The 14306-nt window shown below is 38.5% G+C and overlaps 1 protein-coding gene across 1 annotated transcript; it reads left to right on the plus strand.

The window, feature by feature from the left end:
* Positions 1-409: 409 nt before the first annotated feature.
* ube2g1a (ubiquitin-conjugating enzyme E2G 1a (UBC7 homolog, yeast)) lies at positions 410-11889 on the plus strand. Its single transcript, XM_041240986.1, has 6 exons — positions 410-590; positions 6609-6711; positions 7047-7144; positions 7529-7707; positions 9726-9849; positions 10546-11889. Exons 1-5 carry the CDS (start codon positions 545-547, stop codon positions 9810-9812), a joined length of 513 nt encoding a protein of 170 aa, XP_041096920.1. The 5' UTR covers positions 410-544; the 3' UTR covers positions 9813-9849; positions 10546-11889.
* Positions 11890-14306: the final 2417 nt, after the last annotated feature.

A 14306-nucleotide genomic window follows, 5' to 3' on the forward strand; every position in this document is an offset into this window, starting at 1 on the left:
AAGGATTCTGCCAAATACATTATTATTATTATTATTATTATTATTATTATTTATTATTATTATTATTATTATTATTATTATTATAATAATAATATGTTGTTGACCAGAGTGAAAATAAAGTAGAAGAAAATGATAGCCTTGGTAATTACAACATTCCCGTCTGAAGTGTTTTATTTGTATTTTTTTTTTTTCAATTAAATTCAGCACATGTTAATCAACATAGCAGCAGCACTTGACCTACTGAATATGGCGTGTGTGTGTGTGTGTGTGTGTGTGTGTGTGTGTGTGTGTGTGTGTCCTGCTTTTGACCTTCTCATCATGGGGGAACTCATGCCACCACACGTTCTACATGACGTCAGGCCGAGTCGAGGTTTTCTCGCCCTTGGTATTTGTGCGCCTGCGCGGATTGCCTGGCGTGTTGCACGAAACTCTGTGAGACTCGAGAGGAGAAGGGAGAGACGGTGCGTCTCGCTGTTTGAAACGTTTCGATCAGTTGGTACAATATATTCACCTAGTTATCGTTTTAAAACCATAACTACAAGACATGACGGAGCCGCAGTCCGCGCTGTTACTGAGGAGACAACTGGCAGGTAAATTTAAGCACTGATAAGACAAACAAAATGTGTTTTTACAGCTAACTATTGCAGTTGGCCCATTTTTGTGACGTAATCTCTCCAATATATATATATATATATATATATATATATATATATATATATATATATATATATATATATATATATATATTTTAAAGTAAAGTTTTTAACGTGTTAACGGAAGAAGGGGTATAGAAATATCCCGCTGTTTCAACTTCTCGTCCGTCCACAGTGTAGTAGCGGATATTTTGACGGGAGTGTTTGGGCCTGTATTAGAACATGCTTTTTTTTTTTTTTTTTTTTTTTTTTTTCTATTTTAGTATCACTATAAACTGTTCTAAGTATTATTCATTTAAAGTGACAGGCTGCTGGTGCTCTCTTATATTATTCTGTTTCTATATTCAGCATGGTAGGGTTATGTAAGACGTTTCTGCAGCAGTTGGTGTAAAATGTTAATATCTGTTTTTTTTTTAAAGTATTTTCATAGCTGTAATTTCGTCCTTTGTTTACTGTCTACAGTGTGTCACCTAAGTTGTAGTGGCCAGCGAGCTGTGCAGTGAGCGGTGCGGGGTGATGCTTCTAGGGGTAATAACACACAAGCGGGTGTCGTTTTTTTTTGTTTAGAGCAGTACTGTCGTGTGCGGTGTGTTCGTGGTGTTATTTCTGCTTTATAGAAAATGTCGTGGGATCTCAGTCCTGGCTTCTTTGTCCCTCTTCTGAGCAGGGCAGCTGAGTGACAGCCAGGAGGATCCGGCTCGGTTTGACGCGGCCCAGCTTCATCGAGCATGCGCACTGTGGTGTTTAAACTCCCATGTGCTGCACTGCTCCAAGTGCGGAGCCCCTCGAAACGGGCTTTGCATTTGCTTTAAAATGTTGTGCATGGCTCATGGCTTCCTAGGACCTTGGCAGACACCTCGGAGAGCCTGCGTTGCTCGTATTCCATTGTGTTTACAGTGGGTTTCGTTTGGACATTAGTGGCTTAGTGAAAACGAAAACCTTTTTTTGTAATTACTGATTCATAATTAACATAGCCATAAGCGCTCTGTCAAGTTGACACCGTTATGTGTGTGGCCAAAAAGTCCCTTTATAAAAATATGAATTCACGATTTCAATATCAGTAGTTCAACCAGTCCACTTTGCTAGATTTACACTGTAATACATAGTAGTACAGTATCAGTATAAAAACGAGATATATATATAAATATGTATATATAATATGTATGTATGTATGACAACTCCTAATCCTAACCACAAAGTGAATCGTGTTATTTTTGCAGTCACAGTGCATATTTTCCATATTATTTTAGGCCATCAGTGCAAGTATAGGCATCTTGAGTTAATCAACAGCCTTGCATGTACTTGAAGTGGCTGAAATTGAACTGACGTTTTATGTTAAGGTACAGGATACAAAGACTATCATTTTGACCTGATAATGAATGACAAGCTGTCCTTTTATTTAATTTATTTTAATATAAAGTGGCACCAAAAATTTGTATTTATTGCAGCTTTCATTGGGTGTTTTTGTTGGCATAAAATCTCTTTTTGCTCAGAAGAGCCAACTGTTCAATATTATAAGGATGTAGAGATAGAGCTAGATATATAAGATTAGTAGGTGTAGTTACAGTGCACGGAAGGTGTTTTGTGTGACACTATGACGTGAGTCTCTTCATTGCTTAGGTTAGCATGAATAGTGACAGTGCCATGGTTACCTAACACTATATGCTGGTCATAGGTAGGTCTGTTTAAAACTGCAAATTAACATTTTTCAGATTGGATAGCAATTTTATTGTAGTGAGGTGCATATATAACTTGCGCTTTGTTACAGCAAATGTTTTGAGTCTAGATTGTCATGGATTTATTGCCACTGTTGTCTGGCTGATGTCCCGTGGTAAACCACAGTGAAACATTCTCTGTTGGAACAAATCGATTGTTACATGGCGCTCGCAGGCTGAATTGTCAAGCTGTGATGAAGTGGCTAATAGGTTAAAATTCTTAAGGACCGTCAAATATTTGAACAATACCGTTTGGCCCTGCATAGACTAGACATATTGCACCCCCGGAGTCTTTCTACATATGTCTAAAAAAGAAATATAAGTGAATACTCCTGTTTTGAGCACCTTTTCTAGTGCCTTATCGAAGTGGTTGAATAATGTGTAGATTATTGCTGAGAGATTATTCGTTAACAAATGCAGTCTGTCTGTATTATTGTGCGGTTATCCATCACATATATCCGATTGCAGTAGGAGCAGTCAAGGCGGATGAATGAATCCTGTTTTAAATTACGTTACACAGCTGTAACAATTACTGTATTCACACACTTATTGTTTTGAGATTCAGGTTTTGTTAGGGAGCTCCCCTAAACCCATTGTTTCGAAAGATCCAGGGTATCAATGCTTGTGACAGAGTAGCCTTCTGCCTTGTGGGTGCGTGCATTCGCTGCTGAGTGACAGGCCGGAGATGGAGACGGAGGTTGAAGTTGATAAGCCCTGCAGGATTTATTTACATATCAACACAATGAACCGCTCACGTGACACTACCAGCAATGGTAGTGCACAGAGCACATACAACACAGTGTACGAAAACTAGTCTTCTCTATTCAATAATAAACTAACATTGCTGAAGAGCTTGATCGTGGTGGATAAATGGTTAGGACGGATGGATACACGACAGATTACTGTATAGTGTTCTGTCTACCCCACAGTGTTTCTTTGTTGTATCTTTGTTTATAGTTCTACTACGACATTATTTACTGGTGACGAGGATTTAGTATACACATTCTATACCTCTGAAACTTGGTGACGACTGTACAATGCTACAGAAAGTGTTGTAGACAAGCATTGAATTTTTTAAAACATTTTATGAAAGGCATATAGTTTCCCAGACAATCTTCTAGAAATGACATTTCTCAAGCCAGCCACCGTACACTTCCTTTCAACAGGTATGGATTTTTGATTTGAAAGGAAGTTTTAAGTTCGGATGAGGCATAAAACCGAGGTCCTATTGTGAGTGTTTCTACGGTAGCAATTGTTGATTCATTGTTCACCCCCTCGTCTCTAAGTTGCTTTGGATAAAAGCGTCTGCTAAATTACTAATTTGTTAAATGTGCTTTTGTACACCAACTTGTGATTGAAGAATTTACATCTTTTTTTAAAATCTGAAATACCATAAATAAACAATTATTTTTTTTTTTGGTCAATCTGAACTTTTCAACTAGCGCTGTGTCAACAAATGAAGATGGGAGAACAATTAAGAGCAGGCAGAGATTTGATTACACTTTAGAAAACCAAACCTCCTAGGTTTGCACTGTATCGGATAGAAAGACACTCAGACACTGCAGTATCATACCCGTCTGTTTGGTCATTTTCCAGTTGTATTGCCTCATTCACTGAAGCAACTGAATTTAAGCTACTTAAAATTTAGCTAATTCAGATAAACTCAATTAAGAGAGAAAAAACGGTAAAACGTTTGCGTTGCATATCCAGTACAGTAGCAGGCCGTTTTAATAGTTGTAGTAGCAACTGGCTGAAATAAATGGCACGCTAGGGATTTCGTTCCATTCCTAACCAGTTGATGCATTCATAGTTGAAATTGGTAATTCATACTTCGGTTATTTTTTGAAGTAGTTTTGTAACTTGCTGAGTTGCATATTGATGAGCAAAGACTTTGCCAATCTGGATGTGTGGTGACATGAGTGGGTTTGAGTTTGCGAATGCTTCAGTGATGCAGTGCTGTGCGTTTCACTGCATTGACACGGAGTGGCTCGCACGGACGTGCTGAATAATGAAACACGGATTGTGTGTCTGAAACTCAGTACTTGGGCATTTTGAGTTCAGTCAGTTTGGCTTTGTTAATTCTAACTCACAAACCAGGCTGCATTTAAAACCCACAAAGCCAGAACTGTTTATTTTATTTAAACTTTTTTTGGGGTACCCGACCCCTAAAAATGTGTGAACCTGGAGTTCTGTTTAGTGATTCTGGGGTTTAAATTGATTAGCCCAATTGGTCCTGTATTTTATTTCGGGTGAATTTAGGTTATTCTTGACCAAGTGATTTAACAATTTTAACTTTAATATTGAGCTGTTGTTTATTCTGATCACCGTTGCTTTCACTACTATGAAGAATTTTTTAAACAGAACTGGAAATTGTGGCAGAATGTAAAAATATGCCTAAATACACAAAAACAGAAGCCTTAGGGATGGGTCATATTCGAGTACACGAAGAAGACTTATTAGCTACTAGTAGAAGCAAACGTGTCTTTTTAAATTTAAATGCTGCCGCTTGACATGTGCTCAGAATCGGTGTTACACCCTGCGCATTCATGTGAATGAGATTGGCATATTAAACGTAAGGACCCTAAATAAACGTGCAATGCTTGGAACAGCAAAATTCTACAGTAAACATATTCTGTTTTAAATAGTTTTCAATTTTGTTGCCTTGTTTTCAGCTAATGTTAACAGACCCCTGTTTGATTTCCCCTGTAATGACTGCACACAGGCGCTGTTGCTAGGCAGATGTGAAGCATGGCTCCGGCTAACTTTAAATTTGTAATCAAATGGATATAGCAAGTGCTGAAAAGGAAGCCTAACTTTAGTAACATTGAATTAGAATGCTAATTTAGCTTTATGTTGAAATATAAAGACATACTAAATGCTAAAAAGAACGAGAAAACAGCATGGAAGTAGTTTTATTTTAACTGGACTTCAGTACAATGTGAAACATCTACTGTTGAATGGATGGAGTAATGTCAACATTTACACTGACCATTAAAAGTACAATCAGGTACGTTCCTTGTTTTGAATTATTTACACGTTCTTGAATAAACCAAGTAAATTGAACAAAGAAATCTCATCTTGGACGTTGTTTGTACACTTCGTGAACCCTGCCGGTTCCTCCGAAGAGTGAACTTAAACTTTATCGGCTTACACTTTGTGTGCTGTCTGCTGTAGTACACATACGTATTTGCCTTTTATTTAAGTTCGTTTTGGAAAATGTATCCTGGTTTAATGAAGGACTCTGCACTCTAACGCTAGCTGAAATTCAAAGCTGATTTTTCTTTTTGTTCCAGCAGTTTGGCCATAAGTAGAGTGCTAATGGGAGCTGTTTGTTTTGTGCAGCAGATTGTGCAGTAGGTTTAAGTGTGGCTTGGAGGGGGGGGGGGGTTGAAAAGTTCAGATGGTGAACATATCTGTGAAGCAAACAGAGACAGCTCCATCTGCCTTGTCAGAGGTTTTTGGGAGGGGTTACTGGGACCAGAAATGAACATAAGAACAGTAAACTGTCATGCTGGCCTTTTCATCGTTTTCATTCTATATTTTAATCAGGAACGATGTCTCCATATGGGAGTCGGTATAAGAAGCAACAGTCCTATTGAATGTGAACATGCTGTTTCTGACTGACACTTTGTGACTCAGCCAAATGCAGATATCCAAGTTGTGGAGCAAACCCGCCTCTTACTGTTTGTACATTAATGGAATTGATTCTGAGTCACTCACTGACTCATGTGCTTTGGGAAGTTGAGATTCCAGGTTTATGAGTCTAAACATTTCAAGACCAATACCTGCTTTCATTTCCTCTGTAGCAGCCCACTCCCTACCCTCCCTATCGCAGCCCTCCAATACAAACTGCATCACGAGCTCTGCATGGTATCCGGTTCTCTTCACCTTTGACCTTACTGTTGGGCAGCACTCTGTTCAGCCTTCCGGGCTCGGATTACAGTTTGGTTATTTATAGTGAAGTGAAAAACACAAAACAAAAGTAAACTGCTCAGTATAATTTTACCTGCTTTAACCCCTTTACTGCTGGAAAATGTGACACGCCCAGTGCTGTAATAGGATGCATCTGTTTCTGATGCTGTTAGATTGTGTGGTACAGACCACACACTTTGTTCAAATATAAGTTTAACTTAATGTAACACATACTTACGCAAACAGAATCTGTTGTGTATGTGTGCGTTTGAGTTAATATCTTTTAACATTTCAAGTTGTGTGTCTTTTTCTTTCCTTTTCATTTCAGAACTGAACAAAAATCCTGTAGAAGGTTTCTCGGCAGGGTTAATAGATGACAACGATCTTTACCGATGGGAAGTTCTCATTATTGGCCCTCCTGACACCCTATAGTGAGTATTTCTATTGCATTGTTACAGGCGAAGATGCTAAGGTGGTGTTATGGCATTACAATGTATTTAGGACAGAAGACTTGCTGCCTTCAAGTGCTTCAGTGTTTGAGTAAATTATAACCTGACTAAACTGGAATATAGTGTTTTACAAACAAGTTTGAAGCTGATCTGTGGTATAGCGAAGGGAATGTGAAGTTGTTGTAATTCCGGTAAGTGGAGATTTAGCAAACTCATTGACAGAAATGATTATAAATAACAGTGTCATTGCTCTTGTTCTGTACTAATAGCCATGGTGTGGGATATGTATTGTACTGAAATACTTGGCTCTCTTACAGTGAAGGTGGTGTGTTCAAGGCTCATCTCACGTTCCCCAAAGACTATCCACTCAGGCCTCCAAAGATGAAATTCATTACAGAGATCTGGCATCCGAACGGTGAGATTGCCTTTAGTTTTGATGACATTTTGAATGATCGGCCTTCTCTTCACTAATGCAGTAAACTGATTGCATTTGTTGCTCATGAAATAAGCTGTTCCTTGTAATGTGGGATGGAATGTGGATGCTTTTTTTTTTTTTTTTTTTTTTTTTAATGGTTCTAAAATATTCCACCTGCAAAACCTGAATCTCAAAAGGGATGGTCCTTACACTTATCCCTGGCAATGAGCAGTGCTAGTCATTTTACTCAGTGACTGGTCACACTCATTTCAGAATTGGTCTTTCCTCCTGCAGCTACTGTAGTAGGGAAGGTAGCACTGTTAATGTCACTACAAGTAACTGCATTGTCTTTTATATGTGTTGTGTTTTTTTTTTTTTTTTCAGTTGACAAGAACGGCGATGTATGTATTTCCATTCTGCACGAACCCGGTGAAGATAAATATGGTTACGAGAAGCCAGAAGAACGCTGGCTTCCTATTCACACAGTGGAAACCATCATGATTAGTGTCATTTCTATGCTGGCAGATCCCAATGGAGACTCCCCTGCAAATGTAGATGCAGCGGTAAGAACCTAATCTGTGTTTACTGACTAGACCCATGCAAGCTGAGTGAAAGCAACAGCTTTTTAAAGACACATCTTTAAAATGATTGAACAGGGTGTCTGTTTTAAAATACATTGTTATGTATTTATTCATGTTATTGAAAGCGAAACATTTTGTGTTCATAATAAATCTATTTGTCAACTCAAATTTTATTGGATATATATATATATATATATATATATATATATATATATATATATATATATATATATATATATATATATATATAGTTGAATGATGTACAGTACCAGTCCAAAGTTTGAGTACACTTGCTGGAAACAAGGTTTTTTTCATAACTGACAATGATTTATGTCGTATACGTTTCTGTAAATACTTGAAAATGTAAACACATGTTACAATATACAAAACGTAAGGAGTATCAAAGCAATGTTCAAGAAAATTGAAAATTGTCTCTAAATCTTGGATTTCTCAAAATAGCCACCCTTTGCCTTAATAACAGCCTCACAAACACAAGGCATTCAGTTAGCAAGTTTCAGCAGGAAATCACCCGACATGCGTTCCCAGCTCTTCTGCAGCAATTCCCAGAGATGCAGGGCACTTGTGGGTAGCTTTGCTTTGACTCTTCTGTCCAGTTTGTCCCATACAGGTTTTATGGGATTGAGGTCTGGAGACTGGGCAGGCCAGGTCATTAGATTTAGTTGTACTTCACTTTCCTTCTTCGCCAGATAGTTCTTGCACAACTTTGAGGTGTGTTTTGGGTCATTATCTTACTGAAGATTGAAGGACTGCCCAACTAGCCGTAATCCTGATGGAATGGCATGCCTCTGAAGTATGCTATGATAGCCATGCTGGTTGAGCTTGCCATGGACTAGCAAAGCACCCCCAGACCATGACACTGCCTCCTCCATGCTTGACAGTGGGAACTACACATGCAGAACTCATGCGCTCACAAATACTCGGCAGTTCGACCCAAATATTTCCAATTTTGACTCATCGGTCCATAAGACCGACTTCCACTCCTCAAACGTCCATTTTCTGTGTTTTTCGGCCCAGGCAAGTCTCTTCCTCTTATTCTGCACTCTTAACAATGGTTTCTTTGCAGCAACTCTTCTAGTTAGGCCAGCTTCACGCAATCTCCTCTGAACAGTTGATGTTGAAACATCTAGACTTCTAGTAGCATTTAGCTGAGCTTGTATTTCAGGTGCAGTTAATTTCTGGTTTTGCAGACTTGTGAATCAAATGAACGTGTTCTCTGATTCTGAGGTCACCCTTGGCCTGGTTGACCTTGTTCGGTCCTCATGAGTGCCAGTTTTTTCAAATCATTTGATGGTCTTGGCCACTGCAGTTACAGACACTTGCAAAGTTCTTGCGATTTGTCTTCAAGATTGACCTTCATTTCTTAAAGTAATTACAGACTGTCTCGTCTCTTTGTTTAGCTGAGCGTATTTTGCCATTTTTTGCTCCCTTACATTCAGGAATGACAAACTTGTGCCTATGCTACCTATATTTATAGTAATCATGGACCCTCACCTGTTAACAATAATTGGTGACAAAAGGTTATTTAGGTAACATGCTAGTTAATTCAGTGAACATCTAACCAAGACACTTTTATACTTAGACCAGTGTTCTAACACCGTGTTATACACATTTCAGACTTTTAACTGACGGGCTTCAGACTGAAATCCTCTTGCTTTGGGTGACCATTCCATTGACAAGATTTACAATTTAATTTAAAAATTTAAATTTTTGAATGCAGTTCACTTATGATTAGCTTAGTGTTTAATATAATTAAATATTAAGTGTTTATAGACAATTTGTGTTTTATAGTTAAAAGCATAGATAATCATGAAAAACCTGATTTCAAGCAGGTGTACTCAAACTTTTGACTGGTACTGTACATTGCAGTTCTTCCAGAGTACTGAATTAATATTAGTAAACTGTTACCAAGTACTGTACATTGTGTGATTGAGTTTTTAAAGCTCTAGATTAATTGTAATTATTTGAAATTGATCTTGCAGAAGGAATGGAGGGAAGACCGCAATGGAGAATTCAAAAGGAAAGTTGCTCGCTGTGTAAGAAAAAGCCAAGAGACTGCCTTTGAGTGACATTTACCCAACAGCTAGTAGCTTCACTTTTTTCAGGGTAGGTAAAAATAGACGGTGACCCCTATAATCCTGGGTCTTGTGACTGGGACCAGGCCTCCACTGAAAAGATTATGCAGCCTAGTGGACATTGAGAAGGGCTCTTGTACTTCAGGAAGCCTAAGAAGCTTGGCTCTAATTTGACTGGAGGTTTGTAATCTAATTGAGAGTGTCTTTATTTGCATAGTGGTTTTTGTATAGTTAGTGGATAATATGATTTATAGATCTATTATAGGAAACATTCAGTATGCTTACAGGAACTCGGTGTTCTGCATACTACAGCATGCCTTGTATTGAATAAGTGTTCTGCATATTTTGTTTGTGATGTGGAACATTCTATCTTCGTAGAATTCTGAGCACTAGTAATTTATGTGCATTGGCGTAAACCCCACGTAAACAAATGAAGTTTGGTGTGGATGTCTGGATGGCCTGGTAGTATTCCACCAGTATGCTTCATACTGCAAAAGTGACTTTTAGAATTCTGCATGCTGCTGGTATGAGGAACACCATTTAATCACAATTTAAAATGCATGTAAAGCTGCTGATTTGTGCACTTGTACAGTATTTGCTAGTAATGTAACTGGATCATGATGTTAAATGTATTGAGATTGTTTTTACCTAAGAACTTAATAGCTTGGCTCATATACTGTATGTATGTGTTTCTTCATCACAAACTTGGGGTCTCTTTTTGATGCAGGTCTCCAATTGAGAAGCAACGTGGCACTGTTTTCCTGCACTCTACCCACCTATTGCCAGGCTTGTCCTTACTAAAAGTTGGCAAACACAGACTGGCTGCAATAGAACGCAAAGCCAGTCACCAATGATGTCAAGAGCCTAGCAAGTGCCAACTTAAAGATTTTCCAATTTTTTGATGTTCTATGAACTGCTTCAACCTTCAGGAAGAATTGTAAAGACCTGTACATAGCACAAACGTGAACCGGATAATATATAAACTGTGCATAGACATCCAGAGACACACATAGTAGCAAATGAAAAGGCGCTTCTGTATAGAATAAGAATCATGTAAATTCCAAGATTTTAGTCAAATTGTTTCCCTCCTTTTTTGTGCGTTTGGTTCTATTAAAGGTTACTTTAAAAGCAAGCCTTGTAAGAGGATGTTAGCTGAAAATTGACAGAATCCATCTAAGCATACAATTGTATTAAGGCAATGAAAAAAAAGATTCACCTGGCTTGAACTATGATTTTTAAAATTGCCTTTGTGGGTAGAGATATAAGCTTATATATAAGCTTGCCGTAGTTAAGCCTCCCAAATTTAAATGTAAAAGTCAATAAGAAAGCTTTTTAGTGTTTGTGTTTTAAGCGCACGGTGCTCATGTTATGACATAGGGTTTACCAACTCCATACTCTGGATTACGCCTCGAGTAGCCGCTGGGAGAATTCAGAGCTGCTCTTTGGGGATCAGATCAGTGGTGCTGCTGCGTAAGAGCTGTGTTTTTTTTTTAATATTTTCAGAAGTGCCTCCTGTTGAATTGCATGGTAATTCACTCTGCATAAAACAAAAATGGACATACAAAAGCCCATAGAAATTGCTACACATCCTTTTTTTTTTTTTTCCTCACAAGAAAACAGGTAATTAAAGATGTTGGATGTAGCAATAATGTTATTTTTCTTTCTTATTTTTTTTCCTTCCTGCGATGCATCATTTGCATCTGTTAATTTTAATTGTCTGTGAATTAAGGGCTCTCGGGAGCCCATCCAGCTGCTGAAGCAAAATGATTTCTCCGAGCTTGTTTTTGTGGTGTTCTAGGTAGGGTTGTAAAGCATGCTCTAACTAGGTTTTCATTTGGGTTATTTCTGGGTTTGGGATTGCAAATGCTGGGTGTGTGTGTGTGTGTGTGTGTGTGTGTGTGTGTGTGTGTGTGTGTTTTTTTTCCCCCTTTTTTTTTTTTTGGCTCTGATGGACTACTGCAGTTTTCTTGCCTAATGTACAAAGACAAAATACTGATGTATATTTTTCATGTAATGGAAATTGTCACCTTCTGTAGTGAGTTCTTCCAAAATACATTTTTTTTTCCAATAATTGCTTGGTGTACTCCTGTAAGATGGTGTGTGTCACAAAGTTCAGTGTTACTGCTCCCAAGAACTGGACAGTGCATGGAATTGTCACAGCCTGGTCATTTTAAATGCTACAAAAAAACGCGTGTGATGGTGGGTCCAAAGTATGCCAATTAAACTGTTCCTCTGGCCCAACATGAATCAACAAATTATAAAACAATGAGGAAGCACTGTCCTTATTTAATGATCATCTTTAAAATCTGGTACGGACTGTTACCCACCCCTGCCTTAACACAATCAATCAGTTCCACGTTACACTAGAGACAAGCTGTAGCAAAGCTTCCCAAGGCTTGGTTAGTCTCTGTGGCACCCAGGTGTTTTTCATTGACTTAAACATGTAAAACTTTGGTCCATCTCTTCTTTCTCTTGTCCCTTCAAATCTCTTGTGGACTGGGCAGAGGGAACTGTTTACTGCTTACTTTAATGTCAAGTTGAAGCAAGGATAAAACCTTTACCTGTTTCAGGTACCAGGGGAAGTTTTACCTGGGTTCTTCAGTGATACACCTAGCTCTGAAGTTTTGCTACCGCTCCAGTATCCAGTCAACTGATATAAAACATAACCCGCCACCCATTCTAAATTGGTGTTAAAATAAAAAAATAAAAAAGGAAAAGGCTGCAATTATATAGTGTATTTATGATTTAAAAGACAAATGACATATGGAAGACATTCCTTCTTGGTGAATTACTCCCCAGTGTCAGTGAGTAATACTGTGCTTTTGAGCTGTCTCTTGAGTAGATTGGGTGCATCTTATGTACATCTGAATGAGCTGCTACACCTCCTGCAAAGTATGTGACGTTCCTGTTGCTGCTCCTGGGAAAAGCAAGCACAAAGAGGCTTTTTGGATGGATCAATTTCATAGAAGCAATGATAAAGGAAAAGCAATTGCAACTACATGTGAGACAGACCTCCATCAGCACTACTGCTTGGTGTTCTGTTTCAATCTGGAGCATCCTTCTGCTTTCTGGAGGAGCTGGTGTACGGGGAGGATCAACTGATCATTTAAAAGTCAAACCTACAGGCATCGGTTCTCAATCTATTGCACAGCGAAGGGGAGCCATGTGATCTCATAAACAGCTGCGCTGTCCTGTTTTCCTTCGCTCCTACAATTTCCATACTCTGAGACTTGACCACATGTCTGCTTTGTCTTTAATGCGTTCAAGTACAATCTTAACGATGAAAGAAAACAGCCCCTGTGCCAGTTGCACCACTTTTATAGGCATACGAGTGTGTTCAGTTATACCTGTACCTAACGGTCTGTTTATCAACTTTTTTTGTTATACACAAATTAATTTTTGGGGGAGTTAAGAAGTGATATTGTTCTGGTTATTGAATTATCTTCTGTACAATAAAACCAGACATTTCTGAGTAGTTCCAGTCCTTGGGGACCTGTAACAGGTTTTTATTTATATATGTGCCCTTCAGTACTCAGATACCCTGTGACTTTGGAATAACTAGTTCCAGACTATTATATGTGTACAGTTGAAAAGCTGAAATAAAAAACAAGACTGGCCCCAAGGACTGGAGGTGAACCCTTTCCCCTCTGAAATGTATGATATTTATGTAATGATAATGGTTGTTTACTGCTAAATGTTTTAAGATCACACTATAAAATACTTTTATAACCCTACTCCCCAGTCGTGCCGGATGATAGGTTATTGCTGTTCTTCTGTGTTTTCCCAAGATTCCACTGTTTAATGTGACAATAACATCGATGAAACGCAAAGCATGGTACAACATACTTTATGAAACTGATCTTTTCCAATTTTAACCAACATTGGGGCTGCCAAGCCACAGACGCCTGCAATGTATCTGAAAAGTATTTGGTCCAGATAAGGCAGTTGATTTTTTACACAAAAACTAAAATCATTGGCGCCTGAACGTTAACTTCACCTGCTCCCATTAAATGCGTTCCTGCAGCATTACAAATTGCGTGTTCAACCAACTTTTTATGGCCAAGAATTCATATTTTCATTATGCTGCTATTTTTTAAATGGTTGGGTTCACAGCACACATCAATTAAGCAGTGCATTATACGGATTACATACAAAGTTGTCGACTCTAGTGGAACCATCTAGTTGTGGGATAGGGCAATGACAGGACACTGGATAAACTGCTCAGGCAGGAGATTGTGGCGTGTGTACTCAGTTCCAACTCAGAATTCATTACGTCTGATAGGTCGAATATGTACGTAAGGCGATCTCTATGACAATAGTGGAAAAGTTCATTTTTAAGTGCATGAAATGAAAATGAAGGAACAAGACATCCGTCCAGTATTATTGCTTGTAACAACATGAAGCACCAGGGGGCGCAATAACCCCGCCTCCCACTGCTGTGTGCACAAACCGAGAGTAGAGCAGGTTTCTGTTTATCATACCCAAGAA

This window comes from Polyodon spathula, unplaced genomic scaffold, assembly GCF_017654505.1.
Source record: "Polyodon spathula isolate WHYD16114869_AA unplaced genomic scaffold, ASM1765450v1 scaffolds_732, whole genome shotgun sequence".
Lineage (NCBI taxonomy): Eukaryota > Metazoa > Chordata > Actinopteri > Acipenseriformes > Polyodontidae > Polyodon > Polyodon spathula.